Genomic DNA, 20,636 nt, shown 5'->3' with positions numbered 1-20,636 from the left:
CAATATTTCACATCCACATTGTTCCTGCACACAGCCCTTTCCCACTCCCAGCCCAGACTGATCCCAGCCATGAAAGAGTTAAGCCTGCTCTGATCTACCTCGCTCCGTTCTTGGTTCTGCTTCTTGGTCGCACTCAGGCATGACGGCATGGCAGGAGAGCGTGATGGAATGTCGGCCACTCGCTTTTTAATATACAGCTTCTGCTTCCACTGACCCATTATGGGGACAAGGAACAGGCCGCGTGGCACTGAAGCCCAGGCCCTGGCCACTAGAAGCCCTCAGCTGGCTTCAAAGGTTTTACCAAGCATTGCTCATATCCAGTTAAGCCCATAGTCAATGACTTGCTACAGAATTCCTACTCTGAATTCTGCACCCAGCTTCTGTGCTTTGGTGGTGCTGGCACAGAATAGCAGAATATTAAATTTTGGTGCGTTTTTCTTGCATGGGAAGTGGCCTTGAGTTCCTTGTGGGAGAGGTGGGTATGCATGTGTACAAGAGACGAACAGCCCTGCCAGAGTCTCTCTCCCGCTTTGTGCCAGCAAGCACAGCTTTGCACTGACCTCATCGTGCAATGTCACAAGAGAGGCAAGGAGCCTGTCCGCGTACTTTCGGAACCCAGCACTGCTGCACAGCATCATACTGTAAAAGCCACCATTGTCAGCTGGCTACCTTTTTGCTGGGGAAGCTGGCCTGGCTAAAGAGGTCACTTTCACACTAGGGCCTTGAATGGGGCCTTGCCCTAGACAGACTCACCCTGTGCACATATTTATTGATGGCATATCTATCCCACCCTTCCTTCCAAGAAGCTCAGGGCAACACATAGGGTTCTTCCTTCCTTCGCCCTCCCTTTATCCTCACAACAACCCTATGAGGTAAGTTAGGCTGAGTGGGAACAGCTGGCCCAAGGGCACTCAGCAAGCTTCATAGCTCAGTGGAGATTTTCAGCTGGGTCTCCCCACTCCTAGTCCAACACTCTAACCACTACACCATCATGTCCTCCCTGTCATAATTATGGGCATTTTGATCATTATCTACTGGGTGAGTTTCCTCTGGTGAAAGACTCACACTGGTCATTTTACAGCCGTGGGCCACAACCAAGACCACGTACACTTCCCCCTCATTTGCCACTGCCAATCTACCAGCAGAGCCTGGCCTCAGCCATCTTATAAAAAGCCCCCATGCCCCCAGAGTATACTACGTGGGTGTGAACATGGTGTTTGCGCAATGCTTTGAAGACACAAGTCAAGAGTTACCTCCAAAGAGTCAGCAAAGCCAACTTCCAGAAGGCGCAATTGGCTGCCTTGGTATTCTTCTTGGTAAACCAGATGCATTATTTAACAGTGAGAATGTGTGTTCATAGTGGGTCTTTACCATCGCCTTCATATTCCCATGCCTTTGGGTAGTCCCTCCCCTCTTTTCCATCAGCCTATGGAGGGCAAGGAGAACAGCAATGCCTCTCTAGTGCCCTTTCAGGCTGGTCTGTGCAGCTTCAGCATATCATGGGAGCAGAGCATGCCACACCCACGCACACACTCCTTGCCATATGTACAGCAGAGGATCACTTCTGAAAGGACCTAATTCAAAAGGACACTTTCAACATTTTGTCCCACTCTCCCAATATTCCATTACTTTCTAGGGTGACCAAGAAACTGATCCTAGGATAGGCCTATGCAAGCAGGAAGTGTGTTTCTTAGTAGCTGGGCCCACGGGCCATTATGTGTGTGGAGAGTTGCACATATCTCAGCAATGCTCAAGCTGCTACTGAGAGTATCCCCCTGGTTTCTTGTGTAAACTTTTGGCTTAGTTGGGAGACCCTTCAAAATAAGCTCACACACCTGGACAACATGGCTCACATGGACCACAGCTGAACAAGACCTAGAGGCAACTACTAGATGGAAAAGGAGGAGGTGGCCCAAGGTGCCTCAGTTACAATGCACCCACCAACGGGAAGTGTTGCAGCTTCCAGTTCTATCCCCACCCCCTGCACTTTGCCACTGATTGTCAGGAAAGAAGGGGTTGCAGAGTGGGGGAGGAAGCTAGACGCAATCTGTATGGTATCTAACCTAGCTTCGTTGGGTACCTGCATATCAGCAGTTAGCCCAAGAGTCCTGTCTAGGCTGCATTGCAGGAGTGGGGAAACAGCAGAGCCTCACAGGAACTGGAAAGCGGGAGGCCAAAACAGAATGCTAGAAAAGTTCAAGACCACTGGGGCATAGACCATGATGATGATGATGATCACAAAAAGTGATGGAGGAAGTGGTTCATGTCCTGCTCACTAACACGGCTGCTGGCAAACTCCAGGACTGCCCTTCTTCTCCAGCACTGTGTCTGGATCTATGCAGACCACTGGAGTCAAATGTGGAACAATTTGAAAGAAGCAAGAGAGGAGGCACCTTTTCTCAGATCACCTGAGCCATGTTCTCCTTTCTCTCGCCTCTTCCAACCCCTCCACAGAGCCTACCTTCTCTGGGAAGCTTTTGGCACAACCCCTTACTCCCACTCTAACGAAGCACAAGCACCTCTTTAACTGAAAGAATGCTTCCCATTCACCCTGCTCCCACTTTCTTCCCCCGTTGCCTCATGTCAGGTATCTAGACAGTACGCTTCTCAAAGACAGAGACCTGACATCCTTTATAAAGCAATACACAGCGACATGAAAGGGCTAAAAGAAAGGGAAAAAAGTAAAACAGCCTGTATTGAAAAGTAACCATTTATTAGAACCAATACAAGAAGTATGAAAGAGTGGGGATGAGGGATACAGGGCAGAGGAGAGGCTTGTTTGTAACATGTCAAATTGTACGACAAATCGCACCTTGTTTTAAAAACCGGTTTACACTTTAAAAATCAGCGTAACATACATTAGCTTAGAGTCAAAGGGTTTGGCTAAAAGATCACCAAAAAGGGTGGCTAATATACACACACGCACACAGTTAAAAGTTCATTGACAACCTGCCGGGGATGGCATGTGACAGGATGGGGAGGGAGAGCCAACACATCATCCCCCAGGAAAGCCTCCCCCTCTTCACCAGATTTCTAACACTGATTATCCTTGACACGGTTCACTTTCTTGCCCAGCCCCAGTATCTTAGCAGCAAACCCTCTGGGCTCTTTCACACAGCCATTCTGCATCGAGTTAGACTCGGTTTTTCCTGCCGGGATCCAGCCAAATGCTCATGGATCATCTGAATGATTCGCCACAAGCAGAAGTGGCACTTTAGCATGTCTCCACAAACCTGACAAAATGGTGGATGGGGAATGGCAACTCTGGCAAGCTGCAAACTATTCAGGCAACCTTATCTGCCCAAAGTATGGCTGGATCCCGGGGTGTGTGTGTGTGTGTGTGGGGAACACTGGACCTTGAGCAGAACAGCCATATGAACTGGCCCTCAGAGGAGAAGGAACTGAGGCGTTTGCTTTTGAAGCAATAACGTGAGGTATTATATTGAGGACGTTGCCCTTGAGCAGCTCAAATTAATTTCTATGGGGCTTCCCACAGGGGAAACTCCCAGTGAACTGTCTCTTGTCCTTTTGGAAACTAGAACTTAAGACCTGGCACTTGAAGCTGCCAGGGGAAAAGATCCAGCTCCAAACAGTGAAGAGGTTTTTTTGTTTTTTTTAAAAGGCCTTCCCCCACCCCCACCCCCCTTTAATCAAAGCCAAAACCAGCCCCAAATGTGCACAAATTAGGTAGAAGTTGTGGCTCCTACAGCTGCAGCAAAGGTTGCCTGTACTCTAACATACTAGGTCACATTTCAAACAAAAGGCATCTGAGGATATTCAAATCCTGGTGGATGGATGTGTGGTTCCCCCCTCCTCTCCCTGCCTTTTTCACTGATCCTGTTGATGGGAGGAGACAGAGTGTCATTACAGTCTGTACAGCCAGGAAAAGATTTAGATGCCACCCCAGGTAAAAATTAGATCGTTAATCAAAAAATTAATGAGTTTAATTAAAACAAAATTAATTCTCTCTCTCTCTGTATTTTATTTCCTTCTTTGAGGCAGCTGGGGGTAACAATTCATTTTTTGACAGCTTGCTAAGAATGAGCTGCATCAGAAGACTGCACCTGCAAATTGAATGTCTCCCTATGAACTTAATGTGTAATGAATTCAGAGAGGAAGTACTTAATTAAAGACCTAGATATTAAAAATGGGGGCAGGGGGAGCCAAAACAAAAACCACAAGTTACAAACCTCTGGTGAAAGCCCAGATCTGAGAGTCAAACCTCAACCCCCAATCTCATACATACTGCCCACTCCAACAACCTCAAAACATAAGACACTCAAAAAAGTTCACATCAAAATGTTGTTTTGCCATTGAAACATTGAGACCAGGAGCCAAAGAGTGAGGGGGTGGGATCTGTTCAGAAGCCACCTAAGTGCAGCATGAATGGCTTAGAAATCCTGGATGTTTTGAATCAGCTGGCTAGCTCTACTGCACTAAGAAACACTTGACTTACAGGATCTTCAGCTGGAAAGAGGAAACTGAAAAAGAAGGGAGAAGAAATCCTTATTTATGGGTACTATGCTTGGGGGGGGGGGTTATACAGGAGCCTTTATAAGCAGGGTTGTAGCAAGCCCTTGTGAACAGCATCGATTCACATGGAGTAGGGAAACTTGCTCCAGGCCTTGAGTTCCTTGCATTTCAGCCTCCCGAGAAAGCCGAAAATGATTTTTCAGGTTCTCCATCTTAGCAGGTTAGGCAGCCCTTTTGTGGTCCAGCTGATCCATTTTGTTGGTGCCTTTAGCTTGGCAAGGCGCTTGGAGTGCCTCCTGGATTATATCAAACTTGTCCCACTGAGAAGGGCTCTCTGTGCTGCTTCAGACTAATGATACAGCGGCGGGGGGGGGGGGGCAGGATGACTCCCTAGTTATCAGAAACATTTTCTCCACTTGGAAAAGTATCTTACACATGAGAGGGAACTGGACTGCAAAGAGCAGCAGATCTTTAGCAAAGGGATTCTCTCTCTCTTTCTCTCTCTCTCTCTCTCTCACACACACACACACACACACACTTCTGAGAAATGTTAGCACAAATACTAGCAGAGGAAAGGAAGTGCCAGTGTCGTTTGCTTGTGATGGTTCTGAAATATGTATTGTCTCCTTGGATTGTAACATTCTCAAATATCTACTTAATCTCCCTACGGTTACCTCTGCTGTCTTTTTTAGCCTTGACACACAACTACTTCTGATCACCACAAATCTTCCTTTTCAGCTCTAGTTGGACACTTATTGGATGGAAGCAACTGGTAAAAAGGAAAACGTCTGCACAGCAGTGGGAGGGAGCCCAAGAAAGGAAGATGTGTATTTTTTTTTCAGTCTTCTTGTGGTCCTTCTCCTGGGCACTCTACAGTAGGGAAGAGAAGGCTGAAACAGACTGTTGGACCTGTTACTGCAGAGCTAGTGGTAACTGTGGGACCTTCCAGACACATGTGAAGGGAAATGGTTCTTGTTTAACAATGGCTTCAAACCTGCCCCTTCCAGAACTCAGCTTGACAATGGCCTGCCCAATGCACTTAGCACATGAAGCAATGCTTCCTGCTAGGGGCTCGGTGAGGTGCAAAGCAGGCTAACAGCAATGGGGAAACCTCCGTTTAATTTATGCCTTGTTCTACAGGTCTGCCACACAGGCAAGATATTCCCCAAGGCAGACTCCAAACATGAAAAGCCTCTGCCCCACAGAGGCAGGGATCTCGCTACAAACTCCCAACACTTCCTCACTGCTTCTCTTTTCACTTCCCCATCTTCTAGACAATGCAGAGATAACTATGGCAAACAATGAGAAGCTAAGAATCAGAGAAAGGCCAATGCAGGGCTGTGCTGGGGGTGGGGGACCAGCCAGGCAAAAGCTGAGATGCCTCCGAAGGTGAGCCTGAGAGCAGCTGGCTGCCTGGCAGAGGGCAGCCCGCTCTCCATGCTGTCTTCTGAGGCGCCACAGCTAATTTTCCTACACCAAAACCTCTTAATGATTTGCTGATTCCACTTGCTAAGTAGCAGATAGCTAAGAACACCATTCCCACCCTCCTCCCAGAAGCTACACTGAGTTACACCTTCCTGTGGGGAAGCCCAATAAATGAAACACCAAGACTTCAGGGGCACAAATACAATTTTGGGAGTATCCAGAGGCTTTATTTTCCTAGTTGCTTGGATAAAAGTGGATGGCTTTGGGGGTTTTTTTAAAGCGAGACTTCTATGACCCCAAGCCACTTACTCTTTCCAACTTTCAAGGTGAGAACACAGAAAGTGGTTGGTCTTTTCTAGCAGTGATACAAGATAACAGCAGGCAATGGAAAGAGATACATTTGCCGAAAGAGAGCCAGTTTAACCACAAAAAGAGGAAGTTGTTGTTTTTAATTAAGCCCAGAGCCTGAGGGAGGAGGCTCCAGAGCCTCCTGTCTCAAGATCCCTCCAAATGATCATTTGTTCTCAGTACATTCATGGCAGACGAATGCAAATCCAAGCAGACTAATAAATCCATCTTTCTTCACAAATCCTGTTTAGCAGCTGCTACACTCCCCTAGCTCAGCATGTATGTGTGAGGGAAGCAGGTGGATGAAAAGATGCTAAAAAAAACCCGAAATGTTAGAGCCACACATCAACAAGACTCCAGAGTGGTAGGCTGGTCGCCAACTGAACACACAGACACATGCAGGACACCAGATAGCTACAGGAGTTAGAGCAATTTCTCTTGTGTTGTGCTTCAGCCTCTGCCTACATATGGCAGCTGGTTCCTGAGTGAAAGAAATGCAGAACTGTGACTTCAGTCTTTTGCTATCTCTAGGTATTCAGTGCTTCCACAGATGACTACTCATACTTAATAAGGAATCCTAAACATGAGCATTACACACATTTTTACCTGTTGATGCTTTCTCACTGACTGATCTCATGAAAAATTATTTCAACTATATGGCAGAGAAAATTCCTAATATGCCATCACCCCCATGAGCACCATGCAAATGGTGTGCCCTCCAAAGACAGCCCCTGGGATCAGGCATATATCGAGGCTATTCACATGCAAAACTAGGCTAAGGAAGCCCAGTCCGGTTTTGCACGCCTGTGTGAACCGCCGGAATTGGACCAATCCCAGCAGCATCACGGTGGCAAACCTGCCAAAGTAGCCACCCTTTAAAACAAGGTTAGGGGAGTGCACACTCTCTTAACCCTGGTTGTTGTTTTTTAAATTGTCTGGAAGGCCTGGGGAGGGGAGGGGGGAATCTCCATGATGTGGGGGATCCCCGTGATGTGGCGAGTGCATGGTGCATCATGGTATTTCCGGGGGCTAGGACAACACATCCCTCCCTGCTGCCTAGGCGTGCAGGGAATTGTCTGGGCACGCGGGGAGGACACCCAGCACAAAAGGAGAGGGGAAGGTAAGTCTAACCCACTTTCCCTGCAGACCGCTCTGGAGCCCTTCTCACCGGTCATGAGAAGAGGCTGATCATCTTCCAAATCTCTGAAAGGTGGGATGGAAAATAACATGGGTCTCAGAACTACATGCCCTGAATCCCTTTGGGATTCTGTCCCAATATGGTTGACATGACATCCAGCGATTGATCTGGAGGAATTCTGAGAAGCAATTTTTGCACTGAACTTCCAGAAGCAAAGTTTACTTGCTGCAACCAGCATCCTTCAAGAAAGTGTGCTGGAGAGAAACATGTTCACTGCTGACAAGCAGTGGTCCTATGGCAGCACAAGCTCAGTTCTTATTACTGCACCATATCCCAACCACCCACAAGTAGCAACCACTGACAGAGCGACAGGGCTTAGAACAGAAGAACCAAGAACTGTTTTTGACTGTCTGCTGTAGGAATAGAGAGAAAGCTAAACTCCACAACAATACAGCACTGAACCACGCTTTCACACCAAACAGAGATTTGCTAGCAAGCTCTGGTGGAAACTCCCCTCACCTTCTACAAAAAGCAAGGATGAAGTGGCTGGGAGAGCAGGGGCAAAAGAATAAGGAAAGTGAAATCTCAGACCCTGAAAGAGATTTGAAGGAAATGCAAGGAGCAGTGCCATTTCAATTCCACCGTGTAAGAAGCCTAGCCCCACTTCAAATTAAGCCTTTTTGCAGGCTCCCATCAAGTCTATTACCAGCACACACGACCCTCACCTGCCCTCTGGCATCTAAAAAGCAGCTGGCGAGAAGTCAGCGCCGATCAATGTTAATACTGTCAAGTGTTGCCTTTTATTGTCAAGAGTTACAGCAAAAATCTGTCTGTGAGGAGGGAGAAATGGAACTATGAGTACACTTCTAAAATTCTGAAGGGTCCTGAAGTCCCACCTAGACTACACAATACAGACATTCCAAGTGAAAAGAAAAGAAAAAACCATGCACAAGCATTGTCACGGGGAAAGGGCAGGATATAAGGGAATGCCACTACCTGCTTTCTGTGACCTGCTCCTCCAGCCTCTCACCATATGGGACATAAAAGGAATGCCTACAGATGAAAGGAGTTCAGTTAACAGCCCTGACACCCTAAGCATGGAACCATTCAACTGCCACATTGTGCAGCAGACAGTATACATTTCAGGTGGCAAGCCAAAGGGTGGGCACAAAAAGCATGTTGGCCTAGAAACAAAGCGGGGGAAACCCAGCCACTCTGCACCTTCTGAGTGGTTTCTAGGCCACCTCGTTATGTATGAACAGACAAGGGTAGGTGCTTGCAAACGAAGCATGCCCATGTGAGGCAGTTCCTCTGCATAGTTTCCCCTTAGACAGAGTCAACTGCTGCTCATGGAAACAGAGCAGGCCCAGATCCCAGAGCTCTTTTAAACAGAGATGATCCTGCTAGGGAAGCCTGCAGCACGTAAAGAAGGAACTAAAGGACTCCTGCAAATGGGGACTGCGCCCAGAAATGAATCCAGTTTGGGGCCTGTTGTTGTTTGGTACAGACAGCAACAGAGAATGGTCTCTAATATGGCACAGAATTTGGCTGGGCTGCTACACTCATTTCTACATAACATATAGCCAATGCAGAAAGGGGGGGGGGGAGGGGGAGATGCTGAATTTGATTGCATTAAATGACAGGTCAAAATGGTATAGTGGGCGAGGATGGATTGTTCTGTCCAGCTAAGCAGTCTCTGCTGGTTCCCCCCTTCCCACATTACCAGTTCCTGCCCCACAGCTAGAAAGCAAGGATGTATGGAGTTGGTGCAAGTGGAGTTGGCACTGGGGGTCAGGAGGAGCACAGCTATCCAGCATCCTTAATTCCAGCAAGATGTCAGCCATTCTCAAAACAACTAGAAATAGACTAACTTGGCAGGGAGGAAGGGGGGCGGGGGAGAAGAGAAAGAGGAGTGGGGTTATCCGAGTAATCTCAGAATCCAAAGAGTGTGCCGAGTCAGATGGGGTCTTCCCCCAACGCAGGTAGCTCCTGTCACTTTTACAGCCCTCTCTTAGAACAATGGGACACAATAACCCTCCACAAACAACATGATGAAGAAGATGCAGAGCTTTTAAAGGCCTGGAGGTTCAGAGAGGGCTTTCAAAGTGAGAACCGTTTGGGGGGTGGCGAGATGAGGAGAGGGGAACACACACAGCATGGCAACCTGAGGGGAACCAAACGTGACTCACACCATTTATGTTATAACTAAACCAACCAATATCAACGTTTCTCCTGTGGAGCACAGTAAGAAGCACATTTTCATGGATGTATTTAGGCAGAGGGGAAGGGAGGGTGGATATGTACAACTAGGGACGGATGGAGGACCCTGGCCACTTTAGCTTTTCACTGCTTCCCGCTCTTTGTTTTCAGCGTCTTCTGGGTATGCGTGCCAGGTCAGTCTCTCTTCATAAAACGCTATCACAATCTGTGGGCACTTCACGTTGGCTTCTTTTGCTAGAACCAGGTCAGCCTCATCCGTGTCTTTCCTGAAGAGGGAAGCAAGAACAACAAGGAAAAAAACTGGTCACTGGTTGATCAAGCAGTAGCATTCCACCCAGTGGTTTGGAACATGAAGAGAAACAATGCTCGAGGCTCATATAACATGACTGAAGAGAGCAGGCAAAAGCACACATTTAAACTGCCAATTAGCTTGGGACAAAAATGGAAGGCAGTGACTGCAAATAACATCTTTGAACCCCAATGGTAGATGCCTTCTTCGTGTATCCTTATTGCGTAATCGCACCTCGTCATTTTCTTTTTAATGAAGAGGCAATTCACAAATAAAATAAAAATATTCAAACAGTACTTGTAATTAGGAAACACAAACAAGGCACACTTTTAAAGTATTGGGGCTATTATGCTCCTGATGAATTAGTGTAATAGAAGGTCCCAGGGCATGGTCTGAGGACACATGATGCCACCACCTTGTTGAAGCCAAGCAGATTTAGGTCTGATCAGTGCCTGGAGGGGTGACCATCTGGTAACCCCACATGGGCCATCCTGAGCTCTGTAGTGGAAAAAAAGCAGAATGTACATGTAGTAAATAAAATTATAGCAAATAATTACCAAATATGGTAATATGGTATTTTGGAAAATACCAACAATTTGGTATTCTTCCAATGATGAGTAGTAGCTATTATTTATTAAAATATTTCCCCCAATATCACAATGAATTGACTAAAAAGTATATGATTAATCAACTATTTTTTAAAAAATGGACAGACAACTCCTGTTATAATACCAATGCCCTGGTCAGCAACTGGTTTTCCTGGAGGGGCTCTTTATAATGAATATGAGGGATGATGGGCCAGGGCTTCAACTCCCATTCCTGTAGAATGGCCTGCCAGCAAGCTCTTTTGTTATAGCTGCCCTTTCCCCACATCGCTTTTGCCTTTAGACTGGAAACTGGAGGGCCAGGTTGACACTTTTTAGGGGACTTTATTTGGCCAGGGAGTCTCCCATGGCTGAAACCCTACACCACAGGAATAATACTGATATTCACATTTACACTCAAAAAGGCATCTCTACATTGTCACCCTCTCCTACTCTGATCTGAAAGTATATGGATGCATTCTTTCAAACAGTTTACCCACCCATCCCCACACCACACACAGACATTCCTAAAACAGGACTTTGGGATTAGGACTGGACTGTAAAAAGGAAAGACTCACTGCATGTCCAGAATCAAAGATGATCAGAAAAGAGGGAGGGGGCAACTCTCTGTGCTCCCTTTTCCCCGGAAGCTGTGTGATTTCAGGAAAAATGAGACTAATTCTCTGTCCTTCTTCCCCCCCACTTCCTGTGTCTCTGGCAGCACAATTTGACCCCTACACTTTTCCACATTATAGCCAACTGCAGAGTCACTTGCACTGTGCACGTTCAAAAGGATGCACTGCCTATTAATCACCTACTTTTAAATATTGCTGATGCAGTATAAGCAAATCCTGTGTTTGCAATGCAGTGCCCCAAAAGGGAGCCCTCCAAGTTTTGATGGCATCTATCAGCGGGATGATGTTTCTGTTGTTGCTTTTGCCCACTTGTTCATCATGTGTGACGCCAAAGAGAATCATATATTTTTAAGCATGGTTTTGTTTTTTAATCTCAGGGGCCCCTGCAAATGCATGCAACTGAAAAAGACATCACACAGAACTGCTGCACAAACACCATGCAGACCTAGCAAGCTAGATGAAATAGTAGCTTGAGTTACAATCCAGCATTTTCCCCTACAAAACAGGGAGAGGCAAAGCCATGAGGACAAACCAGCTTGGCTCAACATTCCACAATCATTAGAGATGTCCATCTCCACACGTTCTATGCCTTGTTTAAGCAGCTTTTAGTGGTACCTACACCAATCTTCAAATCTTCAGTATGGACGCAAGGCAACTGCTTATGTGTGGTGCACTCACAATGTAGACAAATCTTCCATATCTTTGTATTCACACAGAACACAGAGACAGTAATCCACCTGCCTAGGTACTTACCCAACAGTACATATTGCCAAACATGGCATATCCCACAAGACTTTCAAGTACAGGCTACCTAGCATAGTTTAGGGCTACAGGTTAATTGGTGTAATCAATCAACTAAACACAAATTAACCTACCCACCCCCAAACTCCAGACAGACCACTTAATGAGAGAATGAGACGAACAAAGACTCGGGGACCAGAACTCTTCCAACAACCTGCCACTGTGAAGACCTCACAGCCATGTTGGCTGCATCCTGCACCACATTCAGTAAAGTAAATTTAAAGATGGCTTCTTCCAAGTTTGTATCCAACATTTGTCACAGACAGTTGCATCCAAAAAGGCAAAGGTGTTAGTAATAATTCATAACTGAAGTTGACAGATTAATGCAAATAAATCTTTTAAAGCCTAGATCCTACAAAACTAATGAGCCACAAGCATGCTTTTTATGTATATATACCTATACAAGCTATTTTAGCTTTGGCATGCTACAGATACAGAATATTTCAATTACTACATCACATTGCAAAGAAAATATTTAAACATACAAAGATATTTAAACATATCTTTTATATATGTTTATAGCTAAATAAGATATAGCTATTGTTTATTAAATTGTAAGCAACTGTCCTTTCTTCAAGATCCTCAAAATAGAATTTTGTCTAAGGTTTTGTGTCAATTAGTATAAATTTAAAATTAATTGATTGATTAAAAAAACCAGACAGCCAATACATTCTACTAATGAGCACTGAGTGATGTCTGTTGCAAAGGTAAGATAAAAAGTAATCTAATGCATAGTACAGAATGCAGTTATATTTTGCAATGTGTCTGCAGCAGTTTACAATATAGATTCTTCCTATCCCCATCATCTAGAGAGAGACTGAGCTCTTCTGAAATTGTTCATTCATCAGACTACAGAGTCAGTGTAGTCTAGGGTATAATTTAGTTATGGACCTATAAAACCTGGATTTATCTTAAAAGTGTTGGACCCATTGGGCAGGACCTGGACCAGTGTTGTGCTAGTGCAAGGAAACTGCACAAAGGAAGTAACCCCTGCTCCAGAGTTCTTGCACTAGTGGAAGATGTTGTGCTACCTCTAGTGCAACATTGAGTCTTAATTAATTGTTGCACAATATGCTGTACTACCTCTCACACAATCTCATGTGTGTCCTGGAGAAGGCCTTCTGCTAACAGTTGTGCAACATTGCAGAGTACCACACAACTTAAGAGGTTTGTATTTTCACACATTATGCTAGTGCAACACTAGTTTGGCTCCTGCCCACTGAATGGCCTTGGCCAAGCTGTGTGTTCTTCACCTCAGTTCCCATTTGTGAAATGACAATAGAGCAATCCACATCACATGGATGTTAGGAGAATGACAGCAGACACTGTAAATAATCTCACAGATTCAGAAGAGCCTAGAAAATATCCTCATCCCGATCTGCAGATCCTTGGCCTCACACTAAACAGATTTCTTGCCCTTCAGAACCCAAGGTAGCGAGAGATGACCAGACTGGGTATTCAGCAGCTATCAATCACTGCAGGCACCAAGCCTCCCTCAGATGCATCACCTGGGACCCAGCTAGTTCTCACAGATGCAAACAATTTTAAGAACAATTGTTAATTGTAATACAGGTGAAATTACTACAAATGAGGCTAACCAACTGGCAGTTACAACAATTGTAGTGTGTCGCAGAGCATTTTTGTGATCAGAAAGTGCCAAGAAAAACCAAATTGTGTTTGGTCACACAGTAAAGGGGGGGGGGCATGAAGCTGCTGAGTCCCCCTACCTCAAGCTCTTCCCCCAAGAGCTGTGCACAGCCTGGGGCCCCTCCCCCACTCTGCCTTGTGAGCAGCACCATCCATCTCAACCCAGCCAGCCTTGAAAGAAAACCAAAGGAGGACAAGGGCTTATTCTCTGCTGCATTAGCACAGGGCCCACTCCCCGAGTGTGGAATCCTGGCAGGGAAGGTTGGAGTGGGGTGGGGGGAGGGAGGGAGAGATTGGGGAGCAAAAGGCAGCTCCCTTGAACACAGCTGTGCTATAACCTCTGCCAGACAGATAAGCTAGGCTCACAGCTCTTTGTCTCTGCTCGCAGTGGGGGAGGGGCAGCCGCTGCATATGCAGGCAGTGCTCCCCCCCTCGCCTCCTCGCTCAATGCTCGCTTGCTCTCTCTGCCCCCACAGGGAGGCTTCCAGCTGAGATAAGCCCAGGAGCAAAAACAAGAGGCAAGTCAAAACCTTTCCAGAAGGATTTCCTGTGCTCTCTGCATTTGGGGGGGCATGCAGGCGATCTGGAGAGAGGCAGGGGCTTGGGGTCTTGCAGAGCGAGACACACAAGCTGGGGGGAGGCGGTATTTACCAAGCAGAGGCTTAGCCACCCACTCCAGGGAGAACAAAGCCGCAGCAGAGGAAGAGTGAACTGCCCTTGGGCCATTTCACCATGGCATCTCACCCAAGACTATTAATTTACTGCCTGCTTTGAGGGCAAAGACTCCAAGAGCAGGAAAAAAACCTAGGCAACAGGGATGGTTTTAAAATGTAAAAATAATAAATAGGTTAAAAAGAGAGAGAGAGAGGCATACTCACCATTTCATTAGGAACATTAAATCGCCGCAGGAGTCTGTGGCTCCAATGATCTTTTCCGGCTCCAATCCTCTTTCAAAGCCCCTGGCAATATCGGTGCTCTGGTAGAGAGAACGAGAGAAAGAAGAGTTAAGAAATCTTGTCCCCCTCCTGTTCCTTGGCCATTTGTTAGTCTCCCTCAACCATGAAGCAGCGAGGCTTCAAAAGGTGCCCAGAACCAGGTGATAAAACAGATGCAGTACATGGCTTAATGTTGGCAATTAGCAGTTGAGGGCCTTAATATATATTTTTTTGTCTGTATGGTGGCGGTGGTTGTTGTTTTTTAAATGAGCTCTTCTTTATTAAATGTCTGGGGGGGGGGCAGCGAGGAGGGAGAAGAAAGCAAGCCAAGGCGAAAGTAAGAAAGAAAGAAAGACTGAGACGCCATTAAAATGGGCTGGAGAGGCGATGGGCAGACCTAGGGAATTAAGTCATCTTGCCTTCGCAGCTGCAGCCGCCGCAGCCGCAGCAGCAGCCATTCGTGATTTCCACAGCTCCCCATCCCTGCTACGCCTCCCCCGCTCCAGAGCGCACCACCGCTACGGGCTCACACACGGTCCTTGAGGTCTTTGTGCCGGTGCCGTCAATGGGTGTGTCCCATTCATGCGCCTCTCTTTAGCTGGCAATGGAGAGAGAGCGAGAGCGCGCTCAAACCGCCGGGGCCCCAGACAAGGGTCGGTCAGCTCCCACTGCTGCACATACCATCTGAAGGCTGGTAACAGCTTTCAGTCGCTGCAAGCCTGGAGTGAGCGTGTCCTCCCTGCTAGGCGGCTGCAGCAGCAGCAGCAGCAGCAAGCAGCAGCAGCGCCACAGCTATTCTGCTGCCGGAGATCCACACATTTCTTGCTTACACATACGGTCTAGCTAGCAGATGCAGCCTTGCAGACCGAGCAGTTAACAAAAGAGGCAGGGCAGCCTGGCGGTTTTGGAGGCACTAAAGCCGGTTGCCAAACGAAGAGGTAGAAGGGAGAGGAAGGCGAAGGCGAAGGCAACGGCAAGGGGGGGGGCGGGGGGGGGGCTGGGCTGGGGAAAATACATATATAGACCGAGAGAGCGGAGGGTACCCGGTACACGTTGGAGAAAACAGACTGCAGCAGAACCGAGCTAACTCGCTTAGCGACTGCGGGGAGGGGGATTTATCAATTCACAACTCATGTAATATGACACAAAAGAAAGTCGCAACAGTGCTTCGTTTCTGTGCTCCTGCATTCCGCATAACATGTTTAAATCCAAACTCCTTGTTCAGGACACCTCTCGCTTCCATTTATCTCTGGCTTTAGCTAAAAGGTTTTTGTTGTTGTTGTTTTTAAAGAACTCCTCAAACAAAGTCAGAATGTACAGGGTCTGAGGGCCAGTTTACAAGTCATCCTCTCCCAACAGAGACAATGTCTCTGAGGACAGTTTTAACATATGAAGCATTTTGGTTGGTTCCCAAAGCCTGCTGGTGCAATGCAGTTGGGAGGGAGGTGCTGGGAACTTTAGTGGAGAATACAAACTGGCCACTATGAGCAACAGTCCATATATATATATATAAATTTATTCATTCTTAGGCCACTCTTCATCCTTTGATCCCAAGACAAATTTTGTATATCTGCTCATATGCACATGCGCACACACGCACGCACACACGTTAAGCAGGAGGACATTTTAAAAAATGCCTCACTCCCAGAAGTATTGAGATTGCTGTTGAAGGTCTTAAAAGATCCATAATTATTAAATTCTCCTTCAGCCTGGTGAAAGAGGATAACTTGGTTTTATCAAAAAGCAAAGTCTGCTGTGTGGCAGTGTTTTCTTCTAAAGAGCAATAATTGCATGATGTGCCAGCCAAAGAAAAATTATATTTCTGAAATATTGTATCTCTCCCAGCTATGGTTATTTGTTTCCATTTCTAGGACAGTACAGGGCAGTGTCTGCTATAGCGGTCACCAGCACATGGTGAAAGGCCAAGCTATGCAAGATTGCATATTTAAAGGATATGCCTTTAAATGCAGATCTGTTCCAATCACATGTAAAGCAGAATGCAATTCAAAGTGCAATAGGGGAGGTGCTGAATCTCTCCCCTCCCCCGCCAGCAACCCATCCCCATGAGGTAGTTTTCTCACAGCCCAACTGCACACTGGAAGTGTGTCTGGCTGGAGGAGGAAGTAGTGGGGGAGGAAAGGGTCCCCACACCATGTGCTCCTATTGTGCTTTAAATCGCACCATCCACCCTGCTTTACATGTGACTGGAGCAGACTGGAGCTGTGTCCTAGGCTTATAAGAAATGGGCCACGTATGGCCCATTTCTGTATTTTTAAAAAGCAGTTTGTACTGGAATTGAGACAGAAGCTCAAAGCTACCTCTCTACCTTTTTTGTTCGTTTTTAATCAGTTTATGCTCCAGGTTATCATATACTTGGTCTGGACCAAAATATCACAAGACAGCCTATCCTTAAATACTTGGGGGTCAATATCTATATATTTAATCCCCGTAGACGTGCCTCTGTGGGGATGCGTCCCGGCAACCCAGCTGATTGGCTGGGCAGCAGAGCGGAGGGATGCACCTGATTGGCTGAGGTGCGTCTGTGGTGGAGGACAGAGGCGGCGGCGGCCGGCAGCGGTGGGCCCGGCCCGAACGCGGAGGCCAGCGGCATTCCAGCCGGAGACTGGGGCGGGGGGAGAGAGGTTGCCAGCGGCGGGCCCGGCCCGAATGCGGAGGCCGGCGGCGGTGGGCCCGGATGCCAGGCAGCGGTGGCACTCGGCCGGGCCGGAGACTTGGGCGGGGGGAGAGAGGCGGCGGATCCAGCCCGCGAGGAGTCCAGGCGAGGAGGCGGCGGCGGCGGCCCGGCCGGAGACTGGGGTGGGGGGGGAGAGAGGTTGCCAGCCCCAAAAAACGAACAGATGCTCTGTGCGGGGGTCGGCTTGTTGTGCATTAAAAACCTAGTCCTCCCATCATTTTGTCACGTCTGAGGTTTAGGGTGACCAAGCTGATGAACGGGGGTGGGGTGGGGGTGGGGAGTGAGGCAGATGTATGCTTCACGCACAGAGCTGTGTACCTTTTCCAGTGGCTTCATCTTCTTCTCTGTGCTGGGTGCACAGGAAGCTGCCTTCTACAGAGTCAGACCAGCAGTCCATCTAGCTAAATCTTGTCTACACGGAGTGGCAGTGGAGTGGCCAGGGATTTAGAAAGGGAACTTTTAACTGAGCTACCGTCCCTCACATAAATCCAGCACGGGCACAAAATGCACAACATATTGTCACTTTCACCAAGTTAATCTTTCCCACCTTAACTCACCCCCCCCCACACACACACCCAATGCTGATCCACAGTCTGGTAGAAGCTATATTTCCCTGATATAGACACTGGAATAATGTTGGCATGGGAGGGAAGGGGAGCAGAGAAATCGAAAACACTCTGACTTGTCTTTACCTGTCAAATATGACATTTAGCTAGAATGAAATACAGACGTCTCTAAATTACAAATAAACTGATCCTGTAGTGCCATACTCCTTAAGCTGCAAGACAAGTATAGCCTAATAAGAAACAAAATCCAGGCTCCTTCTCTTTAGCCCAATCATTGTGTTCCTTTGGCCACACTGCAGATGCAGTATATGGCTTTATTCCTCATTGCAGTGTCTTGAACTGAGATGCCAAGTTCCTTTATCACTCACAACCAACCAACCAACCCTCGGCCTCTTGGTGTTCCTGAGCTAAAGACCACCACAGCCTAATGTGCAATGTTTAGGACTGAAGAGTTCAATCTGGGTAACACATTTGGTCAACCTGAACATGTACAGAGACAAAACCAGAAGTTTCTCTATAGCTACAAAACTCCACCCTTACAAACACAATGGCTGGATCAACCATCCTGGGATGTGATTTTAGTGACTGGTAAAAGTGGTTTGATTTGGCCTGAGATGCATTTATAAAATTATTAAAAACATTTCATATACATATATTTTAGCAAACTGTCATCTGCTCTAAGCTTCTGCAATGGGATACGCTGAATGTCCAAATATATGCGTTGCTGCTCCCTCTAGTTTCGACTACCTGCTACGCATTATAATCAGTCACAATAGTATCTTCTTTCAATGCAGCACAAACACGGTTATCCCACTTTATCCTTATAACCACCCTGAAAAGTAGTTAAAGGTAAAATTGTGTCGACTCCTAGTGACCACAGAGCCATGTGGTTTTCTTTGGTAGAATACAGGAGGAGTTTACCTTTGCCATCTCTCGCACAGTATGAGATGATGATGCCTTTCAGCATCTTCCTATATCGCTGCTGTCCAATATAGGTGTTTCCCATCATCTGGGAACAGGTTGAAATAAAGCAAGCAACTGGCCCAAGTCCATCTAATGAGCTCCATGGCTGAGCAGGAACTGGAGCCCAGTTATCCCAAGCTCAAATCCAGCCCTTTATCCACAACACCATAGTAGCTTCCCTAGACCTGGGATGAGAGGGAGCTGTTCACCTTTACTTTGTTTATCAGAGGACAGTTCACAACAGAAATCTGAGAGTTCCTTTTTTATGACTGGTGCATAAGTAGTGCTTAATCATGGTTAAACATTACATTAAAATGGCTATAATTTGTTATTGGCTGCAAACCAGAAAGTGAAACCACGGCTTGAGGTAGATTTGCTAACCATGGTGACAGTAAACCATGGCTATGTCTGCCCCACAAGTCACCACATAACAGAAAGGGAATGCTAAGCAGACATAATGCAAGCTGAAAATATCTCATTCATGGCTCCCTACGTATGCTCTCCTGAGTACATGAACCCCCAAAGCCATCTTCTCTTTGCCCACAGCCCAACCTATGCCTCACACCTGAACAGGGCAGGGCCATCAAAAACTTGTATCTACAATTTTGACAGTCTGACCTAATTGTCCTAGTGGAGGGGGGTGGGGAGGCATAGAAAACATCTACCTAATCCTCTGATATTATGTACCCAACATAGTATTGATTGATTGATTAAATGTCGTCAAGTCAGTTTCGACTCTTAGTGACCACATAGATAGATTCTCTCCAAGATGATCTGTCTTCAACTTCTTATGTTCCACATTCTCATTGTAATTCTGTCTTTGCAGCTTCGGATCTTCTTTTCCCACATGGCAACATCAGCCACTAGATGTCCAAAAGTCTTTAATCTAAATGCATCATAAACATCATCGGTACTCTGAGAGATCATCAGCTTTTCCTCAGTAGCATTTGAGTACCATCCGACCTGAGGGGCTCATAATCCAGTGCTATATCGACAATCATTCTATTTTGTCTATCCATGTAGTTTTCTTGGTAAAATACAGGACTGGTTTACCATTGTCTTCTCCCATGCAGTATGAAAATATGCCTTTGTCGTCACTGAAGTGACTGCCCGCCTCCAGCACCTTCCTATATCACTGCTGCCCAGTATAGGTGCCTGCTTGATTTAGCTGGGCAGCTGGGATGACCTTAGAACCTTGAGTGATCCTACTGGAAGTATACCTCCTGGTGTACTTCGCTCATCCCTCCCAGGAACACCCCACCACCACCATGATGAGGCAGCATAGCAGGACGTTGCGGGAGACGCAACATAATATAGAGCTCAAAAATCTCAGTGATGGAGATGGATCATAGCTATCCCTTCCCAGACAAAAGTCAAATAAGTCAAGTCATGCGCAAACTAGGAAACTGATGATCTTGTTGACATGGGACTGCAGCCCAGTTCTGAAATGTGATCATCTTCACCTCGTAAGTCCAGGAGACTGCAGCCCTAGTTCTAAAATGTGGCCACCTTCACTTGGCTGTTGGAGGATATGCAGACAAGACGGAGGTAATGTTGGTCAGTAGGAGAGCCAATCGGGATGAGGAGATTTTACCAGTTCTGGATGGGGTTGCACTCCCCTTGAAGGAACAAGTACGCAGCTTGCGGGTATTACTGGACCCGGCTCTGCTTTTGGAAGCTCAGGTGGAGGTGGGTGCTAGGGGTGCCTTTGCACGGCTTCGGCTAGTGCACCAGCTGCATCCCTTTCTCGAGAAGGCAGATCTGGCCACAGTTACCCATGCCTTAGTCACGTCAAGGCTGGATTACTGTAACTCGCTCTATGTGGGGCTGCCCTTGAAGAACATCCGGAAACTGCAGCTAGTGCAAAATGCAGCAGCTAGGGTTTTATCTGGAGCTGCCCGGTGGGAGCACATCACA

General features: G+C 46.9%; 1 protein-coding gene across 1 annotated transcript in view; it reads right to left on the bottom strand.

The window, feature by feature from the left end:
* Window positions 1-2,696: 2,696 nt before the first annotated feature.
* Window positions 2,697-20,636, bottom strand: part of CBX5 (chromobox 5) — a 72,139-nt gene continuing 54,199 nt past the window's right edge. Inside the window, exons 4-5 of the mRNA XM_053303451.1 lie at window positions 14,439-14,536; window positions 2,697-9,870 (exon numbers count right to left, since the gene is read on the bottom strand). Of these exons, the coding sequence (XP_053159426.1) occupies window positions 9,720-9,870; window positions 14,439-14,536 (249 nt within the window). The 3' untranslated portion in view covers window positions 2,697-9,719. The remainder of the gene's footprint in view (window positions 9,871-14,438; window positions 14,537-20,636) is intronic.

Source organism: Hemicordylus capensis, chromosome 2, assembly GCF_027244095.1.
Source record: "Hemicordylus capensis ecotype Gifberg chromosome 2, rHemCap1.1.pri, whole genome shotgun sequence".
NCBI lineage: Eukaryota > Metazoa > Chordata > Lepidosauria > Squamata > Cordylidae > Hemicordylus > Hemicordylus capensis.
The sequence above is the reverse complement of the archived record's forward strand: the minus strand, read 5'-3'. Positions and strand labels throughout refer to the sequence as shown.